The sequence below is a fragment of the Oncorhynchus clarkii genome, chromosome 16 (assembly GCF_045791955.1).
Source record: "Oncorhynchus clarkii lewisi isolate Uvic-CL-2024 chromosome 16, UVic_Ocla_1.0, whole genome shotgun sequence".
In the NCBI taxonomy this organism is placed as follows: Eukaryota; Metazoa; Chordata; class Actinopteri; order Salmoniformes; family Salmonidae; genus Oncorhynchus; species Oncorhynchus clarkii.
The window spans coordinates 37,625,704-37,649,606 of NC_092162.1; the positions used below are offsets into that span (position 1 = coordinate 37,625,704).

The 23,903-nt window shown below is 39.8% G+C and overlaps 1 protein-coding gene across 1 annotated transcript in view; it reads left to right on the top strand.

Annotated features, from left to right (window-relative positions):
* Window positions 1-23,903, top strand: part of LOC139368384 (signal transducer and activator of transcription 6, interleukin-4 induced) — a 53,297-nt gene that overhangs the window by 23,394 nt on the left and 6,000 nt on the right. The window contains exons 9-20 of the mRNA XM_071107184.1: window positions 5,844-5,960; window positions 7,006-7,182; window positions 17,031-17,118; window positions 17,342-17,464; window positions 18,094-18,186; window positions 18,350-18,553; window positions 21,934-22,028; window positions 22,386-22,519; window positions 22,719-22,868; window positions 23,079-23,145; window positions 23,336-23,404; window positions 23,531-23,578. Coding sequence (XP_070963285.1) covers window positions 5,844-5,960; window positions 7,006-7,182; window positions 17,031-17,118; window positions 17,342-17,464; window positions 18,094-18,186; window positions 18,350-18,553; window positions 21,934-22,028; window positions 22,386-22,519; window positions 22,719-22,868; window positions 23,079-23,145; window positions 23,336-23,404; window positions 23,531-23,578 — 1,365 coding nt within the window. The remainder of the gene's footprint in view (window positions 1-5,843; window positions 5,961-7,005; window positions 7,183-17,030; window positions 17,119-17,341; window positions 17,465-18,093; window positions 18,187-18,349; window positions 18,554-21,933; window positions 22,029-22,385; window positions 22,520-22,718; window positions 22,869-23,078; window positions 23,146-23,335; window positions 23,405-23,530; window positions 23,579-23,903) is intronic.

The following is a 23,903-nucleotide window of genomic DNA, read 5'->3' on the forward strand; positions in this document are numbered from 1 at the left end:
AAATCTGATGGCCGAATGGTAAAGAACATCTAGCTGCTTAAGAGAACCCTTACCTGACAATCTATAAATGAAGTCTCCGTAATCTAGCATGGTAGGATGGTCACCTGAATCAGGGTTAGTTTGGCAGCTGTGATGAAAGAGGAGCAATTACGATAGAGGAAACCAAGTCTAGATTTAACCTTAGCCTGCAGCTTTGATATGTGCTGAGAGAAGGATGGTGTACCATCTAGCCATACTCCCAAGTACTTGTAAGAGGTGACTACCTCAAGCTCTAAACTCGCAGAGGTAGTAATCACGCCGGTGGGGAAAGGGGCATTCTTCTTACCAAACCGCATCACCTTTGTTTTGGAGGTGTTCAAGACAAGGTTAAGGGCAGAGCTTGTTGGACACTAAGAACACTTTGTTGTAGAGCGTTTAACACAAAATCCGGAGAGGGGTCAGCTGAGTATAAGACTGTATCATCTGCATATAAATGGATGAGAGAGCTTCCTACTGCTTGAGCTATGTTGTTGATGTAAATTGAGAAGAGTGTGGGGCCTACGATTCAGCCTTGGGGTACTCCCTTGGTGAGAGGCAGTGGCTGAGACAGCAGATTGTCTGACTTTATACACTGCACTCTTTGAGGTAGTTTGCAAACCAGGACAAAGACCCAGAGACACCAATACTCCTTAGCCGGCCCACAAGAATGAAAATGGTCTACTGTATCAAAAGCTTTGGCCAAGTCAATAAAAATAGCAGCACAACATTGCTTAGAATCAAGGACATCATTTAGGACCTGTAACTTCTTGCTCCTACTTGAGACGCAGATGTCTCAAGTAGACACCTGGAAATGCAAATGCGCTACGCTAAATGCTAAATGTACTCGTTAAAACTCAAACCTTAATCAAAATTCACAAGCAGGGTATTGAATTAAAGCTACACTCGTTGTGAACCTAGCCAACAAGTCAGATTTTTAAAATGCTTTTCGGCGAAAGAATGAGAAGCTATTATCTGATAGCATGCAACACCTCAAAATGCCTGAATGCGACGTAAACAAAGACTTTGCTTATCCGGCGCTACACAAAACGCAGAAATAAAATATAAAACATTCATTACCTTTGACGAGCTTCTTTCTTGGCACTCCTATATGCCCCATAAACATCACTATTGGGTCTTTTTTTCGTTTAAATCGGTCCATATATACCCAAAATAGCTTTCTATGGAAGCTGTGTCATTCAGAAAAAAACATTGTTTTTAAACGCTGCGTCATTTTTTACTTTCACAAAAACACATTTTTTACTTTCACAAAACACTTCGAAATACTTTTGTAATCCAACTTTAGGTATTAGTAAACGTTTATAATCTATCAAAATGATTACAGGGCGATGTATATTCAATAGCTCCTCGTCTGCAAATCAATGGCTGCCAATGTGCACATTGAAAACATCCTGGTGGAGACCGGAAGAAACGGAATCCAGATAGTTGGATTTTCCAACAAAAAATTCCATTGAAAATGACGACAATGGCGACATCGTGTGGAATCTGTATGAATTGCAGGCAGGTCGATATTAAATTTTGTCCCCTTTTAACAACCCATGAAAGTGACTTATGGAAATTATTTTTAGCTTTCAGAGAGCAGTTTTTCTTGCGTTTTTCAATGAAACACACGATCTGTTATAGTCACAGCCGTGATTTAACCAGTTTTAGAAACTTCAGAGTGTTTTCTATCCACACATACTAATCATATGCATATACTATATTCCTGGCATGAGTAGCAGGATGCTGAAAAGTTGCGCGATTTTTAACAGAATGTTCGAAAAAGGAAGGGGTAGACTTTGGTTGCAGAGACACATACATAACCTGAGCGGAAACCAGATTGCATACCCGAGAGAATATTATAGACATCAAAAAAGCCAGTTAACTTGTCAATAATCAACTTTTCCAACACTTTTGATAAACAGGGCAAAATAGAAGTTGGCCTAAAACAGTTATGATCAGCTTGAGTTCCACCTTTAAATAAAGGATGCACTGTGGCTACCTTCCAAGCAATGGGAACCTCCCCAGAGAGGAGAGACAGGTTAAAAAGGTCAAAGATAAGCGTGGAGATGATAGGGGTAGCAACCTTAAAGAACAAAGGGTCTAAACCATCTGAACCAAATGTTTTTTTGGGGTGAAGTTTAAGGAGCTCCTTTAGCACCTCGGACTCAGTGATCGCCTGCAGGGAGAAACTTTGTAGCGGGGCAGGGGAAAAAAGAGGGAGGAGCATCAGGGATAGTCACATTAGAAGGGGTGGGAGATGAGGAAACGTTGGATGGGCAAGGAGGCATGGCAGAGTCAAATAGGAATCCTGACATAATGAACTGTTGATTAGAGCTCAGCCATGTGCTCCTTGTCAGTGACAACCATATCATCAACATTAAGGGACATGGGAAGCTGTGATGAGGAGGGTTGGGTATATTCTCCAGGTCTTTAACCATTTTCCAGAACTTCTTGGGTTAAACCCACAGAGAGAGAACTGCTCCTTAACTTCTTATGGTATAGGGGACGCTTGCGACCACTTGGGCAAAAGCCAGGGAAAATGCAGCGCGGCAAATAAAATAAAAATGATATAAAAACGAACATTTCATTAAATCACACATGTAAGATACTCAATTGAAGCTACACTCGTTGTGAATCCAGCCAACATGTCAGATTTTAAAAAGGCTTTTCGGCGAAACCATAAGAAGCTATTATCTGATGATTGCACAACAGTAAACAAAGAGAGTAGCATATTTCAACCCTGCAGGCGCTCTACAAAATGCGGAAATAAAATATAAACATGCCTTACCTTTGACGAGCTTCTTTTGTTGGCACTCCAATATGTCCCATAAACATCACAATCGGTCCTTTTGTTCGATTAATTCCGTCCATATATATCCAAAATGTCAATTTATTTTGCCCGTTTGATCCAAAAAAAAACAGCTTCCAAAATGCGCAACGTCACTACAAAACATTTCAAAAGTTGCCTATAAACTTTGCCAAAATACTTCAAACTACTTTTGTAATACAACTTTTGGTATTTTTAAAACGTTAATAATCGATCAAATTGAAGACGGGTCTATCTGTTTTCAATAGAGGACGAGAGGAAACTAACTCTACTTTTCAAGTCTAACGCAACTCTCAACAGTGTTGCCCATTTCCTAGATGGCCAGACTTCTTTATTGCACAAAGGAAGAACCTCAACCAAATTCCAAAGACTGGTGACATCCAGTGAAAGCGGTAGGAACTGAAAACATGTTCCTAAGAAATATCGTTTGCCAATGAGAACTCAATGAACAGACAGAGACCTAAAAAAAAAAGATCTGAACGGTTTTGCCTGCTACATATGTTCTGTTATACTCACAGGCATGATTCAAACAGTTTTAGAAACTTCAGAGTGTTTTCTATCCAAATCTACTAATAATATGCATATCTTATATTCTTGGCATGAGTAGCAGGAAGTTGAAATTGGGCACGCTATTTATCCAAAAGTGAAAATGCTGCCCCCCTATACCTTAAGAAGTTAAAGTAACTAACTTTGCATTGGCTTCTTCTGTGGTGTCCTCCCATGAACACCATTCTTGTTTAGGGTTTTATGTATCGCAGACTCGTCAACAGAGATGTTAGCATGTTCCAAAGATTTCTGTAAGTCTTTAGCTGACACTCCAGAATCCTTCTTAACCTCATTGAGCATTCTGTGCTGTGCTCTTGCAGTCATCTTTGCAGGTTGGCCACTTCTAGTGAGAGTAGCAACAGTGCTGAACATTCTCCATTTATAGACAATTTGTCTTACCGTGGAGTGATGAACATCAAGGCTTTCAGAGATACTTTTGTAACCCTTTCCAGCTTTATGCAAGTCAGCAATTGTTAATATTAGGTCTTCTGAGATCTCTATTGTTCGAGGTATGGTTCACATCAGGCTCTGCTTCTTGTGAATAGCTAACTCAAATTTTGTGAGTGTTTTTTATAGGGCAGGGTAACTTTAACCAACATCTCCAATCTCGTCTCATTGATTGGACTCCAGGTTAGCTGACTCCTGACTCCAATTAGCTTTTGGAGAAGTCATTAGCCTAGGGGTTCACATACTTTTTCCAACCTGCACTGTGAATGTTTAAATTATGTATTCAATATAGACAAGAAAAATACAATCATTTGTGTGTTATTAGTTTAAGCACGCTGTGTTTGCCTATTGTTAGATGAAGATCAGATCACATTTTATGACCAATTTATGCAGATATCCAGGTAATTCCAAAGGGTCCACATACTTGTTCTTGCCACTGTATGCATAACAACAGCATTCCTTCATATACATAGAGCTCGACTCACATAGGCTACCTGTAAACAGTCAACCATACCACAAAGATGTTCAGATACCTGAGGAGCCATGTTACCCTGTCCATACGCACGGACAAGCAGACACATGCCCAGCCGCCGAGACACATGTCCCTGCCCCCCCCACCTCCATGCGCACACGTACCCGACTGCATTCATCCATATAAAACAACTTCTCTAGGCAAATGACAAATTAAACAGCTAAAGCCAATGGGTAAACACATATACAAATGAAGACGCTCAAGTTTCAGAGTGTCGTGTTTGAATATTAGAGCCTTTTTATGCAAACTGTCTGCAAAGGTTAATCCTCTGTGAATGATTGGTTTGTCTAATCAGTTAGGACACACATTAACATTTGTATATGTTTGCAGATGCACGATTCGAAGAGTAACATTGCTTTGTGACCAACTGCAATTTCTCCCCCCCTCTCTCCCACCTCCATTCCCCCCCTCTTTCGTTCCCCCCCCGTCTCTCTCAGTTCAACTCAAAGGCTTTAATGGCATGGGAAACATATGTTAACATTGTCAAAGCAAAGTAGATAGTGAATAGAAGTGAATTTAACAATAAAAATGATGAGTAAACATTACACTCACAGAAGTTCCATAAGAATAAAGACATTTCAAATGTCATATTATGTCTATATCCAGTGTTGTAACGATGTGCAAATAATTAAAGTACAAACGGGAAAATGAATAAACATAAATATGGGTTATATTTACAATGGTGTTTCACCATTCACTTTTTTCACTTTTCTTGTGGCATCAGGTCACAAATATTGCTGCTGTTATGGCACACTGTGGAATTTCACCCAGTAGATATGAGAGTTTATCAAAATTGGGTTTGTTTTTGTATTCTTTGAGAATCTGTGTAATCTGAGGGATATATGTGTCTCTAATATGGTCATACATTTGGCAGGAGGTTAGGAAGTGCAGCTCAGTTTTCACCTCATTTTGTGGGTCTTCTCTTGAGAGCCAGGTCTGCCTACGGCAGCCTTTCTCAATAGCAATGCTCACTGAGTCTGTACATAGTCAAAGCTCTACTTATGTTTGGGTCAGTTACAGTGGTCAAATATTCTGCCACTGTGTACTCTCTGTTTAGGGCCAAATAGCATTCTAGTTTGCTCAATGTTTTGTTAATTCTTTCCAATGTGTCAAGTAATTATCTTTTTGTTTTCTCATGATTTGGTTGGGTCTAATTGTGTTGCTGTCCTGGGGCTCTGTGGGGTCTGTTTGTGTTTGTGAAAAGAGCCCCAGGACCAGCTTGCTTAGGGGACTCTTCTCCAGGTTCATCTCTCTGTCTTTGATGGCTTTGTTATGGAATATTTGTGAATTGCTTCCTTTTAGGTGGTTATAGAATTTAACTGCTCTTCTGGATTTTGATAATTAGTGGGTATCGGCCTAATTCTGCTCTGCATGCATTATTTGGTGTCTCTCTCTTTCTCTCCCCCTTCCCCGTATCGCTCTCCCTCCCCCTTCTCTCTGATGAATTTAACACTCTATCTCTTCCTATTCGAGGTGTGAACAACTCCTGGGGGTGAACGGGAAGTTGAGACAGGAAGTGATGCTGGCCGGGGAGCCAATCCCAGAGCTGCAAGAGAGACTGGGACGTTTGCTGCAAACTCTAATCCAGAGGTCGGTTGTGCTACCTATAATAGTGCGCTACTTATGACCAGGGCCAATAAGACTGGTTTAAATACTAGTGCACTCTATAGGGAATGCTGTTAGTTCTATGTTCACTTGCATAGTCCCCTAGTAAATCCCCTGTCCTCTATGCTTTGTATGTTGTATTGTCCTGTAATGTTGTTTAACCCAGAACTAAAATTGTGTACTATTTGGTACCATTTATGTTTACGTGGGCTGTCCATGAGAACGTATATGTCCTGTATGGAGTTTTAAAGACGCAAATCAAATTTCTGTGGAAACAGACAGTAAAAGCTTATCTTAGTCCCTCATCCCTCATTGACTGTGCTTTCAACCCACACTTTAGGATTATTAAAACACAGTTTTGTGTTTTCTTGATATGTTTGATTAGTTATCTAGTTCGTTAATGTCGTGGTATTATGTATTAGAAAACTAATTTGCCTTCACTGAAATGTCTTCAGTTTGAAAACCAAACAAAACGTTTTTTTATAGGCCCTTCTGGAACCCACTTGACTTAACGTTTATGACTCCCTTTATGACCTGTCAGCCAGCCAGCCCACTGGACACAGATGTCAGTTCAACATCTAGTTTTGATTTACATTTGATTGAGTTGTCAACTAAAGTGAATTCTACGTGCAATCAACAAATATATAAAAGTTGGATAAAAAAACATGTAAAACACTAAATTCCTTTACATTGATGACTTTTTGTAAATTCACTCAGTTTTCCATGTTTATTCAATGTCGTCACATAGATTTTTTTATTGTTGAAATGACATGAAAACAACGTTGATTCAACCAGTTTGGGCAGTGGGAGGGCCTTTCTAACACCTAGTGTTATGCCTGAGTCATATTGTTGCTGCGTGTCATATAATTTTGGGGTGTTATTTTCCCTTTTTCAGGAAATGCTCAGAATCGACAATGTTTCCCCAGACAAGTACCCCTGTTGCAGCTCTCTGGTGGGGGACATTATGGCTACCAGTCCACACATCACAGACCCATTGATCATTCTACTAACTCTATTTCTATGGTTGCAGCTCCCTGATGGTGGACAAGCAGCCTCCCCAGGTGATTAAGACCCAGTCTAAGTTCTCCACCACGGTGCGCTACCTGCTGGGGGAGAAGGTGGCACCCGGGAAACCAGTCCTCTTCAAGGCCCAGATCATCACTGAGGCCCAGGCTAGGAACCTCGGACAGCTGGGCAGCTTACCCAGGTCAGTGATGTAGTGGAGTACTTCTCAACATTTTTTGTACCGGAGACAGGCAAGCTACAGTCTTTTTTGTGTTGGGACCAGTATGTTATGGTCCTTCTTCCTGTGACTGCTTCCATCAGCGAACCGGATGTTGAAAAACACTGTGGTTAAGTTTGCATCACTACTGTCTTGCTGAACTACAGTGGGTATCATATATATTCACCCCGTGGATTTCTTCACATTTTATTTTTTTACAAAGTGGGATTAAAATGGATTTAATTGTCTTTTTTAAATGTTTTACATTGGAGTCATTTAGCAGACACTTATCCAAAGCAACTTACAGGAGCAATTAGGGTTAAGTGCTTTGCTCAAGGGCACATTTTCACCTAGTCAGCTCGGGGATTCGAACCAACAAACTTCCGGTTACTGACCCAACGCTTTTAACCGCTAGGCTACGTTTTTTGTCCATGATTTACAGAACATAATCAAAGTGGAGGAAAAATAAAACACTTATTTACCTTGATTAAATAAGTATTCACCCCCTAAGTAAATACAGGTTAGAAACACCTTTGGCAACAATTAGAGCTGGGAGACTTCTTGGGTACGTCTCTAAGAGCTTTGCACACTTGGATTGTGCAATATTTGCTTATGAATCTTTTCAAAATTTTTCAAGCTCTGTCAAGGTGTTGGGGTCTTGCCATACATTTTCAAGCAGGTTTAAATCATAACTGTAACTTGACCACTCAGGAACATTCAATGTCTTCTTGGTAAGCAAGTCCAATGTAGAGTTGGCCTTGTGTTGTAGGTTATTGTCCTGCTGAAAGGTGAATTCCTCTCCCAGTGTCTGGCTTAAAGCAGATTGAAGCAGGTTTTCCTCTAGTATTGTGCCTGTGCTAAGCTCCATCCCATTTATTTTTATCCTGAAAAACTCCCCAGTCTTTGCCGATGTCAAGCATACCCATACCATGATGCAGCCATCACTCTGCTTGAAAATAAGGAGGTAGTTACTCAGTGATGTGTTATGTTGGATTAGCCCCAAACTTAAGGTTTTACATTTAGGCCAAAAAGTGTATTCCTCTGTTGTGTTTTTTTTGTTGTTGCACAGATGTATTTACTCACTTGCCAAAGTATTTTTATTTAAATGGAAAATATGGCATTGTTTTCTCTTTGTTTATGTGAAATGATAGGAGGAATGTTGTGAAGACGTCTTGTTTGTTTGTCATCTGCTTTTGCATTGTGTTGACATGCATGGATTGATATTTTACAAATTAATTTGATATCATTTATTATTAATATTATTTTAGTGCCTTGTTGCACACAGTATGTATGTTTCGGAATATTTGTATTCTGTATATTTGTATTCTTCTTTTCTGAGGGACCTTATGCATGTTGTATGTATGGGGACAGTGAAAGAGTTAGTCATTCAAAATTCATGTCAACACCTATTATTTCACACAGAGTTAGTCTATGCAACTTCTGTGATTTGTTAAGCCACATTTTACTCCTGTGTGCAATTTAGGCTTGCCTAAAGAAAGGGGGTGAATACTTATGCAACGACTATATTTTTGTTATTTAATTTGTAAGAAAAAAAATTGAATTCACTTTTTACTTTGACATTATGGAGTATTTAGTGTAGATCAATGACAAAAATAAACAAAATTAATATATTTCCATCCACTTTGTAACACAACAAAATGTGAAAAAAAATCCAAGGGGGATGAATACTTATAATACCCACTGTATGAGACATGAAGCATTATTGTCCTGGACCCAGGAATGCCTTGACATGGTTTGTGATCAGAAGGTAGAGAACAGCTATAGAGTTGAATTGGTCTGTTAAAGCTCCTGCCAAATGTCGTTTTGTAGTATACATCATTTTTCACCAGTGGGAGATTTTGGATTGAGGAAGTTAAATGAACTTCCTGAAACTAATTTAATATTGCCTATTTCTTTGTTTACATATTTGTCTACTAGCATTTGGCTTCCTCTATTACTTGTTTACACTTAGCCCACTCAGTCAATTAGACAGAATGCATACAAACTAAAATAGATTGTAAACCCATGACAAGATAGCCAAAAAGAGTCTAATCTCTATCTGATTAGAGAGTTAACGTTACTTATAATAAGGGTTACGTGGAGAAAATCTGACACCTCTGGATTGAAAATGGATGGCCCTCCCTTCAAGCAAAATATATATTTTACTTAAACCCCCCCGGAACGCTTAAAAGAAAAACAAGTGACCGTCCCCTATACCCAAAATAATAATTAAGTGTGGATAGCAGAGAGCATGTCTACCATTTACTCTCACTTCTTGGACAGACCAGAGCCTTAGATATGTTGTTTTAGAAACTGTTCTAAATAGCATAATCAATTGATAGTGACAGAATTAGTTTACTTCCCAAGCAAAGTCAATTTCTTGTCTCTTCAGCTATAAAAGGTTGTAGATCAGCCTCTGAATGTCAAAGAAACTAAACAATGATATCCCCATATACATTGGAGTCACATCTTTCCTTGGTTCTAACATAAAGCATCATGGACCAAAGCGCTGTTGTAGATCACTTTATTCAATCGGATCCATTTAGTTTTCTTCAAAATCTTAAGCTAACAATGGGTAGGCCTGTGCTATTAGCCAGTTTCTTTAATAAAAGGTAGGCTTATGGCATACCTTCTCATACCCCCTCAATTCAAGTCCTGGTTTTAATTTGACTGCCCTTCACTGACACGGAGCTAGACTATTTAAAGAGTGCATGGTGGGTGGAGAAATTGTCAGACAAATCTACTCTCTGTTAATCATATATGTAGTGAATGTATAGTCACTTTAACTATACATTCATGTACATATTACCTCAATTAGCCCGATTAACCAGTACCACCGCACATTGGCTACCTGGACTATCTGCATTGTGTCCCGCCACCCACCACCCGCAAACCCCTCTTTCCCACTACTGCTACTCTCTGTCATCATATATGCATAGTCACTTTAACCATATCTACATGTACATACTACCTCAATCAGCCCGACTAACCGGTGCCTGTATATAGCCTCGCTACTTTTTTAGCCTCGCTCCTGTATATACAGAGGGGCAAAAAAGTATTTAGTCAGCCACCAATTGTGCAAGTTCTCCCACTTAAAAAGACGAGAAAGGCCTGTAATTTTCATCATAGGTACACTTCAACTATGACAGACAAAATGAGAAAAAAAATCCAGAAAATCACATTGTAGGATTTTTAATGAATTTATTTGCAAATTATGGTGGAAAATAAGTATTTGGTCACCTACAAACAAGCAAGATTTCTGGCTCTCACAGACCTGTAACTTCTTCTTTAAGAGGCTCCTCTGTCCTCCACTCGTTAGCTGTATTAATGGCACCTGTTTGAATTTGTTATCAGTATAAAAGACACCTGTCCACAACCTCAAACAGTCACACTCCATCTATCTATTGTTCACCTCATACTAAAAATTGCACCAAAAACTGGTTAGGGCCTGTAAGTAAGCATTTCACTGTTGTATTCGGCACACATGACAAATAAACTTTGATTTGATATAGCAGCCTATATAATCTAATCTTCCAAACAGGTAGACCTACCTCTTATTTCTTCATGTCAAATAAATAGGGTCAACACAAAGCCCTCTTGTTGTAAGTAAAGTCTAATTAAAATGAAGATGGCTGAAATGAATTATGCCTACTTGAATTTGCCTACTTTCAACACCATGAGCTGTCCATTTCCGATTGATTGTGCCCCGGCTGCTGCTTCAATTTTCAGCACAAAAATGTAAGTAACTTGAATCTGGCTTATTGTGAGGTCAATAACTCTGATAAATACATAATGGGCAAGAAACATATTGTGTTTATTAAAATCAATTATAATAGTAGCAAGCTATCAAAGTTGACCTCCGGTCCTCCTCATCTTCGCGCTCTCCTTCTCAAACTGAACAGAACATAGACTAGTCCATGTTCTGGACAAGGCCTCATCAAAAATACATTTCATAAGAATTATTTGACTCTCCTCTTGAACTGCTTACTGTACACAGCACAGCATTGGTAAGGCAGCACAAAAATACGTTTTCATCAGCAAGAGCAGAGCAGGCCGGGGCTGGGCCGGAATATCCATTGCAGTGTGTAACGCAGCCTAGTTTTATTTACACCATCCCATCAGACTCGGGAAGGAAGAACATTTTCTTAGAAATATAACTTTGCATGCACTTTGTAGCCTACAGTGTATAGGCTATGGATCATTTGTTTGAGCATACTGAATAGCCTATAGGCACATTTGATATTGCACGCCCAGCAGAGAATCAGAGATGAGGGGAGGCATCGGGCACACATCGATATGCAGTACACTCAGAAAGTATTCAGACCCCTTCCCCTTTTCCACATTTTATTACGTTACAACCTAATTCTAAAATTGATTAAATAAAAATGTTCCTCATCAATCTACACACAATACTCTGATAAGTACATAATGGGCAAGAAACATATTGCTTTTACACACAATAGCCCATAACAACAAAGCGAAAACAGGTTTTTAGATTTTTTAGCAAATGTATTATAAATGAAAACAGAAATACCTTATTTACATAAGTATTCAGACCCTTTGCTATGAGACTCGAAATTGAGCTCAGGTGTATCCTGTTTCCATTGATAAACCTTGTTTCTACAACTTGATTGGAGTCCATCTGTGGTCAATTTAATTGATTGGATATGATTTGGAAAGGGGCACACCTGTCTATATAACGTCCCACAGTTGACAGTGCATGTCAGACCAAGGACCAAGCCATGAGGTCGAAGGAATTGTCCATAGATTGTGTCCATGCACAGATCTGGGGAAGGGTACCAAAACATTTCTGCAGCATTTAAGGTCCCCAAGACCACAGTGGCCTCTATCATTCTCAAATGGAAGAAGTTTGCAACCACAAACTCTTCTTAGAGCTGGCCACCCGGCGCAATCGGGGGAGAAGGGCCTTAGTCAGGGAGGTGACCAAGAACCCGATGGTCACTATGACAGAGTTCCTCTGTGAAGATGGGGGACCCTTTCAGAAGGACAACCATCTCTGCACACTCCACCAATCAGGCCTTTATGGTAGAGTGGACAGACGGAAGCCATTCCTCATTAAAAGGCACATGACAGCCCGCTTGGAGTTTGCCAAAAGGCACCTAAAGAATCTAACTATGAGAAACAAGATTCTCTGGTTTGATGAAACCAAGATTGAACTATTTGGCCTGAATGCCAAGTGTCAAGTCTGCATGAAACCTGGCACAATCCCTACGGTGAAGCATGGTGGTGGCAGCATCATGCTGCAGGGATGTGTTCCAGCGGCAGGGACTGGGAGACTAGTCAGGATCGAGGGAAAAGTGAACAGAGCAAAGTATTGAGAGATCCTTGATGAAAACATTGCTCCAGAGCGCTCAGGGTCTCAGACTGTGGCGAAAGTTCACATTCCAACAATGACGCTAAGCACAAAGCCAAGACAACATAGGAGTGGCTCCAGGACAAATCTCTGAATGTCCTTGAGTGGCCCAGACAGAGCCTGGACTTGAACATCTCTGGAGAGACCTGGAAATAGCTATACAGCGACGCTCCCCATCCAACCTGACAGAACTTGAGAGCATCTACAGAGAAGAATTGGATAAACTCCCCAAATACAGGTGTGCCAAGCTTGAAGCGTCATACCCAAGAAGTCTTGAGGCTGAGTTTGCCAAGCACATTTTTTGTCCATTAAAATAACATCAAATTGATCAGAAATACAGTGTAGACATTGTTAATGTTGTAAATGACTATTGCAGCTGGAAACGGATTATTATTTTATGGAATATCTACATAGTCGTACAGAGGCCCATTATCAGCAACCATCACTCCTGTGTTCCAATGGCACGTTGTGTTAGCTAATCCAAGTTTATCATTTGAAAAGGATAATTGATCATAAAAAAAAAACTTTTGCAATTATGTTAGCACAGCTGAAAACTGTTGTCCTGATTAAAGAAGCAATACAACTGGCCTTGTTTAGACTAGTTGAATATCTGGAGCATCAGCATTTGTGGGTTCGATTACAGGCTCAAAATGGCCAGAAACAAAGAACTTTCTTCTGAAACCCGTCAGTCTATTCTTGTTCTGAGAAATGAAGGCTATTCCATGTGAGAAAATGCCAAGAAACTGAAGATCTCATACAATGCTGTGTTCTACTGAGGTCAGGGCTTTGTGGTGGCCACTCCAATACCTTGACTTTGTTGTCCTTAAGCCATTTTGCCACAGCTTTGGAAGTATGCTTGGGGTCATTGTCCATTTGGAAGACCCATTTGTGACCAAGCTTTAACTTTCTGACTGATGTCTTGAGATGTTGCTTTAATATATTCACATATTTTTACTCCCTCATGATGCCATCTATTTTGTGAAGTGCACCAGTCCCTCCTGCAGAAAAGCACCCCCACAACATGATGCTGCCACCGCCGTGCTTCACGGTTGGGATGGTGTTCTTCGGCTTGCAAGCCTCCCTCTTTTTCCTCCAAACAAAACAATGGTTATTATGGCCAAACAATTCTATTTTGTTTCAGCAGACCAGAGGACATTTCTCCAAAAAGTACGATCTTTGTCCCCATGTGCAGTTGCAAACCATAGTCTGGCTTTTTTATGGCGGTTTTGGAGCAGTGGCTTCTTCCATGCTGAGCGGCCTTTCAGGTTATGTCGATATAGGACTCGTTTTACTATGGATATAGATACTTTTGTACCCGTTTCCTCCAGCATCTTCGCAAGGTCCTTTGCTGTTGTTCTGGGATTGATTTGCACTTTTCACACCAAAGTACGTTCATCTCTAGGAGACAGAGCGCGTCTCCTTCCTGAGCGGTTTATACTTGCATGCTATTGTTTGTACTGATGAACGTGGTACCTTCAGGCATTTGGAAATTTCTCCCAAGGATGAACCAGACTTGTGGAGGTCTACAATTCTTTTCTGAGATCTTGGCTGATTTCTTTAGATTTTCCCATGATGTCAGACAAAGAGGCACTGAGTTTGAAGGTAGACCTTGAAATACATCCACAGGTACACCTCAAATTGACTCAAATTATGTCAATTAGCCTATCAGAAGCTTTTAAAGCCATGACATAATTTTCTGGAATTTTCCAAGCAGTTTAAAGGCACAGTCTACATAGTGTATGTAAACTTCTGACCCACTGGAATTGTGATACAGCAAACTATAAGTGAAATAATCTGTATGTGAACAATTGCTGGAAAAATGACTTGTGTCATGCACAAAGTAGATGACCTAACCGACTTGCCGTAACTATAGTTTGTTAAAACCTCTTGATACTAGCCATCCCGGATCCGGGATCGTGAATACAGCCTCAAGCTCATTACCATAACGCAACGTTAACTATTCATGAAAATCGCAAATTAAATGAAATAAATATGCTAGCTCTCAAGCTTAGCCTTTTGTTAACAACACTGTCATCTCAGATTTTCAAAATATGCTTTTCAACCATAGCAAAACAAGCATTTGTGTAACAGTATTGATAGCTAGCGTAGCATTTAGCGTAGCATTCAGCAGGCAACATTTTCACAAAAACAAGAAAAGCATTCAAATAAAATCATTTACCTTTGAAGAACTTCGGATGTTTTCAATGAGGAGACTCTCAGTTAGATAGCAAATGTTCAGTTTTTCCAAAAAGATTCTTTGTGTAGGAGAAATCGCTCCGTTTTGTTCATCACATTTGGCTACCAAAAGAAAAACGATAATTCAGCCATCAAAACGCTGAACTTTTTTCCAAATTAACTCCATAATATCGACTGAAACATGGCAAACGTTGTTTAGAATCAATCCTCAAGGTGTTTTTCACATATCTCTTCGATGATATATCGTTCGTGGAAGTCTGCTTTCTCCTCTGAATCCCATGGAAGAATGCTTGCAGCTGAAGATTACGCACCAATTTCGACAAAGGACACCGGGCGGACACCTGGTAAATGTAGTCTCTTATGGCCAATCTTCCAATGATATGCCTACAAATACGTCACAATGCTGCAGACACCTTGGGGAAACGGCAGAAAGTGTAGGCTCGTTCCTGGCGCATTCACAGCCATATAAGGAGACAATGGAAAACAGCGCCTCAAAAATTTTGCTCACTTCCTGTTTGAAGTTTCATCTTGGTTTCGCATGTAGCATCAGTTCTGGGGCACTCACAGACAATATCTTTGCAGATTTGGAAACGTTAGAGTGTTTTCTTTCCAAAGCTGTCAATTATATGCATAATCAAGCATCTTTTTGTGACAAGATATTGCGCTTAAAACGGGCACGTTTTTTTATCCAATAATGAAATAGCGCCCCCATAGTTTCAAGTTAACAAGAAATGTGTGGAGTGGTTGAAAAACAAGTTTTAATGACTACAACCTAAGTGTATGTAAGCTTTCGACTTCAACTGTATATACATATCTTTTTAGAATATATTTGCCTTTATTATTCCCCTCAAACCTTACCACCTCTCCCCCAATTGGAGTAAACTAATTAACAATAACACTTAGGCTTCTACTTCCAGTTAATACATACTATATACATTTTACAGACACAATCTATTTTACAATAGATATGTTTTGTTTGTTTATAGTCCAGGCCTTCCTCTATTTCTGATGTCCATCCAGGTTGATTTCTATTTGCACTATATTTGTAACTGTGCTATTTCACAAAAGTTCTGAACCAAATACATTTTACAGTCCCTGTATGTTTTACATTTGTTATCTTGTTTTTATTAGTCCCACCCTTCAGCTCCATTCAACCCCTCCCATCTATCTCTTAACAGCATCCATATTGGATTTCTATTTGACATATATTTTTCAACTGTGCTGTGATGTTTCACAAAAGTACTGAACCTTTCTATTCTCATAGTTTCTACAGATTGTAAATTAAAGAAACATTTTTGCTAAAATAACTATTATATTATTGATCGATTGACTATGACTTATCAAATCACCCACTATTCCTATCTGCAGCGTTAGCTCTGGGTAAATGTTGCAATTCTTCAGCCATTCTTGGAGCTGTGACCAAAGACGAGCTACATATGGACAGTAGCTAAATAAATGATCTAATGACTCTGCCTCCTCGCAGCAAAATCTGCAGAGCTGGGAATATTGTATCCACCAAATATATAACATTCTATTGGTTGCAAGAATTTTGTATAGTCATTTAAGTTTAAGTTTTGAATCCGGCGTCGTTTTGCGTGTCAATTCATACACCATGTGCCATGGAATTGGTACATCGAAAATCTCTTCCCAATGGGGTCTGAATACTTATGTAAATGTGATATCTGTTATATATATATATATATATATATATATATATATATATATATATATATATATGAAAAGATTCCAAACCTTCTTTTTTTTTAGCTTTGTCATTATGGAGTATTGTGTGTAGATTGGGGGGGGGGGGGGGGGGGGGGGAACAGTTGAATCCATTTTAGGCTATAACGTAACAAAATGTGGAAAAAGTAAAGGGGTCTGAATACTTTCCGAATGCACTGTATAGCCCAATAAGCCACTAATTCCAAAACACTGAAAAATATTGAACTTTCAGCAATTACAAATGTACATGTCCCTCCCCTGAACTAATTAAAATGTATACTAAACCCTTCCCTTGACTGAAATGTAAAAAGCATGACCCTTCCCCATTTTTCTCCAGGTACCACTCTGTACATTTCAATCCATCCCTTAACACATTTCTGTGAGCAACTTCCTTGGTGGCTGTCAATAGTTGTGCAGAGCGCATAGTAGGCCAATTAGTCATAATCTACAATAGACACTGATATCACCTCACCATATTTCTGTAGGCCTTTAAGAAGTTATATTCGAGTCTAAATAAGTGTTTTTGCTCTGTTTATTCCAGTGAGAATGTTGGAGAGTTGATCAATAACACAGCCATTTTGGAACACAACACTTCCGGCAAGAGTACATGTGCCACCTTCAGGAATATGGTATGTATTGCAGCCTTGCTTTTACCATGCAACTTCAAACTTCTTGTGTAGCTTCCTGTAATGTCATATTTGCTTGAATTTTTAGTCAACCAGATTTGAAGCTTTTTTTTTATTCTATATGTCTTAAGGATATGTAAGAGAAAGTGAAATTCTTATAATTATGTCAAAATTAAAAATTAGTTTGTCTTCATAAAGTGATATCTTATTCTGTCATTTCCTCCAGTCTATAAAGAAGATCAAGCGAGCAGACAGAAAGGGGTCAGAGTCTGTTACAGAGGAGAAGTTTGCTCTCTTCTTCACCACAGAGATCAGCATCACTGGCTGTGACATTCCCTACAGAATACAGGTCAGGTGTCCTTCTCCCCTCCTTTTCTGCTCTAAACCCTTTCTCCCTTTGACCTCTGTAATGTTGATATTCTATTCAATTCAAGATTCAATAACACTTGTACAGCCAGATCAAACATAGAGGTGTCAAAGCTCGAATGACACCAATGTGTGGTATGGTAGCAAAGTATTGGTCTCTTTCTACACTCTTTTTCTAGTCTCGCCCTTTGGCCTGTGTAATGTCAATTGAGGTTTGACATGTACGATTAGACATCACTGTTGGGTGACTTGGCAATACATCTTTAACAATTATTATTATAGCACAGCAGGCCTAAGACATGCAGACAGATTGTGCCACATCTCTAAAATCTCTTAGGGTGACTTGTGTTATTAACCTGGTCCCAGATCAGTTTATGCTCATGCCAACTCCATTGCTGTCATTGGCATGACAATTCCATAAGCAGTTGACAAGAGAGCAGAAATAGACTGGCACCCAGGCTGAAATGTTATTAATTTGAACTGCAAAATATACAGTATCTCATGACACACTGTACAAGCATAGTTTAGATCCTCAATGGAAAGGATTTGTCTTGATGATCAGTTATTAGTATGGCTGTACTGACATGGTGTTGCTCTCCTGTGTGCTTGTAGATGATCTCTGTGCCGGTGGTGGTGATCGTTCACGGTAGTCAGGATAACAATGCCCTAGCAACCATCATCTGGGACTGTGCCTTTTCTGAACCAGTGAGTGCCTGCTGCCTTTGGCCATCTCTCGCTCTCATTCTCTTGCTCTCTCACTCTCGCTCTCTCAACTCTCTTCCCTCTCATATCACACCCACTATCAACACAGACTAAACAGTATGTCTGCTCACTTCACTCACAACATCAACCTTTGACCTCTAATCAGGAAAGGATTCCGTTTTTGGTTCCGGAACGCGTTCCCTGGAAGCAGATGTGCAGGACCCTGAACAGTAAGTTCATGTCGGAGGTCGGAACGCAGCGTTGCCTAGACAACTACAACCAACATTTCCTGGCCCAAAAGATCTTCGACAAGCCAGACATTGCTGGAGACTACAGCAACATGCTGGTATCCTGGGCACAGTTCAACAAGGTACACACACGAACACACACACACACACACACACACACACACACACACACCAGTCTTTACCCACTGGGTACAAACTGGTTGAATCAATGTTGTTTCAATGTATTTTGTCAGCGTATTGTGACGTGGAATCTACATGGACAAAACATTGGATTTAAATACATATATATTATACATAAACAGTTGTTTTGATGGTGAAATTTCAACCACATTTTATGTCATCATGGTAACCAATTTTCAACATAGACAAACTTTGTATAAAATATGTTGAATTTGTAACTTTGAAACAACATCAGATATTCAATCTTATATCCACTATCAGAAAAAAAAAACAATAGACTGGGCGGCACCTCCTACTGGAGAGTTGGATCTATCTACAGCGATCCATTTGGTCTCCCATCCAGTGTTTTAACCAAGCCCAGCTTTGAGTTTTGTCACTGACTATTAGCAACGTGCTTTAGTGAGAATGACTCATGAGCGATATCTTAATAACTAAATAGATTCACTGTTGCTATTGAAGTCATTCCAAAGGGTAGATTTAACAGAGCAAATTAAATGTAACCATACTTTATAAGTCATATATCATCAATGAGACTATTTCGGCCTATATAGCATTTGAAACAGCTAGTGTTTCAATTCAACCCAGGGTTCAACTAAAAATAGACAATATATATAGTTAATAATTAATATTTTGGATTCACATCTCAACCAAACATCTAACTTAGAATAGGACTAAATCAAACTTTATTTAAAAGTGTATTTAAAGTTTGATTTGATTTAGTCCTATTTAACTTTGATTTTTGGTTAGGATGGAGACCTGATTCCAACATATAAATTACTAATTTGTAGACAAACTGGATCTTGAATTGTGTTTTGGTTGTCAATGCAACCAAATATCAACATTTGAATGAGATGTATCTTCTGCTAGGCTAGTTCTATCTGGGCCACTGACTTGGTTTTGGGCCACTGACTCTGGTTTTAATTCCAGTTAGTCTACAAATTAATAATTCATATGTTGGATTCATGACCAAAAACCAAAGGGAAAGAATAGGATTAAGCCAGTGGTTCAGATTAAACTATCCAAGCCTTAGATACAGTACATATCCTTTAAATGTTTATATTTGGTTGCGTTGTCAACCAAACACAATTCAATATGACTTTCCTAATACAGTAAATAGCCTAACGTTAAGGCTGTCTTACAAACGAATGTAACAGTATTTATTCAACCTTACAATGAGTAACACATCCATGGCCACATTTTGAGGTTTCTGTTAATAAATGTCTTCTTATGTAATCATAGCAAGCGTGCGTGCATGTTCAAGATAGCACGCAAAGGTTGCAGGTCTATAGCGATCTTCACAATTGCTATTATAATCTGTACAGAATCTTGAACAACATTGATCATGTACTTTTAATGTGATCTCAACTACAATCCAGGGCCCGGTTTCCCGATAGCAATGGAATTTAGGGTCATGAGTATTTTAAGGATGCCTCTTTCCTGCAACGGCCGAAGATGTACCATGCGTTTCCCAAAACACCATGCAGAGAAAACGCTCACTAAATGCGTTGTTGAGGAATGTTTCGATACTGATAGGATCAAAAGAAAAGGCAGTGCTCCCCTTCGATCGGCTTTCTCCATTCAAATCTTACCTTAACATTAGAGTTATTCCACAATACTGACGACAGATCAGGTCCTAGAGAGATATTATCACCTATGGCAACAAATATTGGGGCGTTTTATTCTAATGCTTCCCCTAAAATAATGCACTCAATCAAGATTTGGCACATCATCGAGCACGTTAGGCTACCCACATCATGAAATATATTGAGGCAAAAATGACAGACTACCCAAATAGCTAAATAAAATTCAATTGAATGAACATGAAATTTATTTTAATATCTTTGAAATGTAAACACCTATCTGGCCTACTGTACACTGAGTGTACAAATTATTAAGTACACCTGTTCTTTCCATGACATCGACTGACCAGGTGGAAGCTATGATCCCTTATTGATGTCACTTGTTAAATCCACTTTAATCAGTGTAGATGAAGGGGAGGAGACAGGTTAAAGAAGGGTTTTTTAAGCCTTGAGACAATTGAGACATGGATTGTGTATGAGTGCCATTCAGAGGGTGAATGGGCAAGACAAAATATTTAAGTGCCTTTGAATGGGGTATGGTAGTAGGTGCCAGGCGCAACAGTTTCCCGTGTATATCAAGAATGGTCCACCACCCAAAGGACATCCAGCCAACTTGACACAACTGTAGGAAGCACTGGAGTCAGTTATCTGTTAATGCAATCATCTCAGTTTTCATTTGAATCCTTTGCTTGTTTGTAACAATTGCACAGACATTGGCAACTTTGTATTTGTAGTCAACTTTGTGGTGAAGTTATCAGCGGTCACAGAGAGACAGATAAACATATTGAATGTATGTTTAGAAGCGATCTTCTATGAGTAAAAAGATGCATCTGCCAACGGACATAGTTGTTCTATGTGGTCTGAGGCCGTCGCCAAAGTGCATTTTCAAGTGCAACTTTAGTAACGATGGTTTTTGGAAACAGCTCAGAGATTTAACAATGCTCCTACGAAGGTTCTAACGGTGAACTTAGCCTTAAGATGCTTTTGGGAAACCAGGCCCTGGTCATTTGGTTGTGCTATTAGATGAAGCACAGTGATAAGACATTAAGTTGTATAAATACAAAATATCTGTAGTATCCCCATTTGAACTTTGTTCTGATTTTAAATGGTTGAAAGTGCAGTAATAACACATTTAGACGTGAAGTTTAAACCAAAAGTCAGGCATAGTTTTTCCATTGGAACGTTGTTGTCACGTGTGCTCCCTCTCCGGCCTCGAGGTCACCAGGCAGCTTGTTATGGCGCACACCTGCGTGTCATCAGACTCACCTAGACTCCATCACTTCCCTATATATGTCACTCCCTTTGGTTCCTTCCCCAGGCATCATTGTTTCTGTTCCTGTGTCAGTTCTGTGCGTTGTTCGTGTTTCTTATTTTTGTATTATGTTGTGTTTATTTATTAAAACACTAACTCTCTGAACTTGCTTCCCGACTCTCAGCGCACATCGTTACAATTGTGCTTTTAGATGGGTTGAAGCATAGGGATAACACATTGGGAGTTCAACAAACTTCTGGCTGAGTGGGTGAATAAAGGTTGAAATCTCATTGATCAACGTCTCAACCAAATATTACCCGCATTTCTACGTTGAAATTACGTGGTGTGCCCAGTGGGTCGGCACAAGGTCCTGTGCACCTACCACCTCTAGGATAACTCCATGTGCCACATGATTGCTAGTAATATTGTGGACAGAACAGAGTGAAATGTAACAAGCAGAGGGATTAAACAGTGTAATTTCGTTGGTCAGGAGGTGCTCCCTGGACGACCTTTCACCTTCTGGCAGTGGTTTGATGGTGTGATAGAGCTTACCAAGAAGCACCTGAAGAGCTACTGGAGTGACGGGTGAGTCATGTCTGCCAGTCAGAGACAGAGCTAGGCTTGTTCATTAAGCACCAAACGGAAGAAAACAGACTGAAACAGGAAAGGACTACCTGAATTTATCCAATAAGAAACGCTTGTTTTAATTTGTCTTTGAAAATGTTTTTGCTACAGTGTGTCCTAATAAATAAGACTGTCTACCAGTGAGAGACACAGAGAAGACTTGGTTTCAAATAGTGTTTTGAGTGTCAGATGGACAGGGTTTTCACCTTTGGGACATTCCATTGGTTCAATCGAGCACAGTTAAAGTATTTGAAAGAAAATGAATATGACTCACACACACATAGATAACTGTGTGTCCTGGTGTTTTCCTTCCTCTAGGTTGATATTTGGTTTCATCGGTAAGCAGCACCTCCACCTGATTCTGAAGGACCGGCCCAACGGGACCTTCTTACTGCGCTTCAGCGACTCTGAGATAGGAGGCATCACCATTGCATACGTGGCTCCATCAGAGAGTAAGGGTTTAGTCTGTCCGTCTGTCTGTCCACTGTACGACTTGGTTTACAGTCTCTATTGGAGTTTCTCATGCTCTGTTTTTCCATTCTGACTGCTTACCTCTGGAATAGAACACTGGAATCCATTCTGAGATACATTCCTATTAAACTGGCCTTTCTTTCTTTCTCTCTCCTTTCCAACCTCCATCCCTCTTTCCAGACGGGGGCCAGAAGATCCAGAATATTCAACCGTCCACCAAGAGAGACTTGGAGATCCGTTCCCTTGGTGACCGTATTCAAGACATCGACTTCATCACACACGTTTATCCAGATCTGCCGAAGAATGACGTGTTCAGAAAATACTACACAGGCAAGTCCTATTTATGAGGGGGGGGGGGGGGGGGGGGGGGGGGGGGGCAGATAGACAGACAGCGAGAACGAGAGAGACAGAGACACACAGAGAGCGATAAAATATTATTTGTGAGAAGAGGCTTTGAATTAGATTAATATTATGACAATGATATTGTTTATATCAGTTTTAATGGGAATTCTAATCTTCTTCCCTGCCTCATTTTACCAGATAACCCGTTACCTCGGGATACCACCTCGGGATACCTCGTAGTCTCCATCCAGACCAAAGTAGGAGTGTAAGTTACACAGAAGCTATGTAACTAGCCAAGGTTCTGTCCCAAATGGAACCCTATCCCCTATATAGTGCATTATTTTGACCAGGGAATGTGGTGGCATTTGGGACACACCGTTAGCTAACATGATGTTGTTGAACGCAAACTATGTGTTGTGACTTATTGGTGTGTGTGTGTGTGTATGTGTTTGCAGGGAAGCCCACTGTGACTCTCCTCAGCGCAGTGAGACCCCACAGGACAACAATTCCTCTTTCTATTCCATGTGAGTCTGAATCACTCACTCACATGTGCGCGCGCACACACACACACACACACACACACACACACACACACACACACACACACACACACAAACAGACTTCACAAGGTCTTCATCATTCTCTCTTAGGGACCAGGGGAATGGAGCCAGTGCATCACCATTCTACTCTCTCTCTCCGTAAGTACCTTGTTAGTCAATGTGATAAACTCTACCGTGCCGGGAAGACACATTTACTAGACACTCTTGTCCAGAGCGACTTACAGTTAGTGCATTCATCTTAAGGTAGCTACAGTGCCGTGAAAAACTATTTGCACCCTTTCTGATTTTCTCTATTGTTGCATATTTTTGATACTGAATGTTATCGGATCTTCAATCAACACCTAATATTAGATACAGGGAATCTGAGTTTACAAATAGCAAAAAAAAGTCTACTTGTTTTATTTATTTAGCAAAGTTATGAAACACATAATTCCCCTGTGTGAAAAAGTAATTGCCCCTTCAC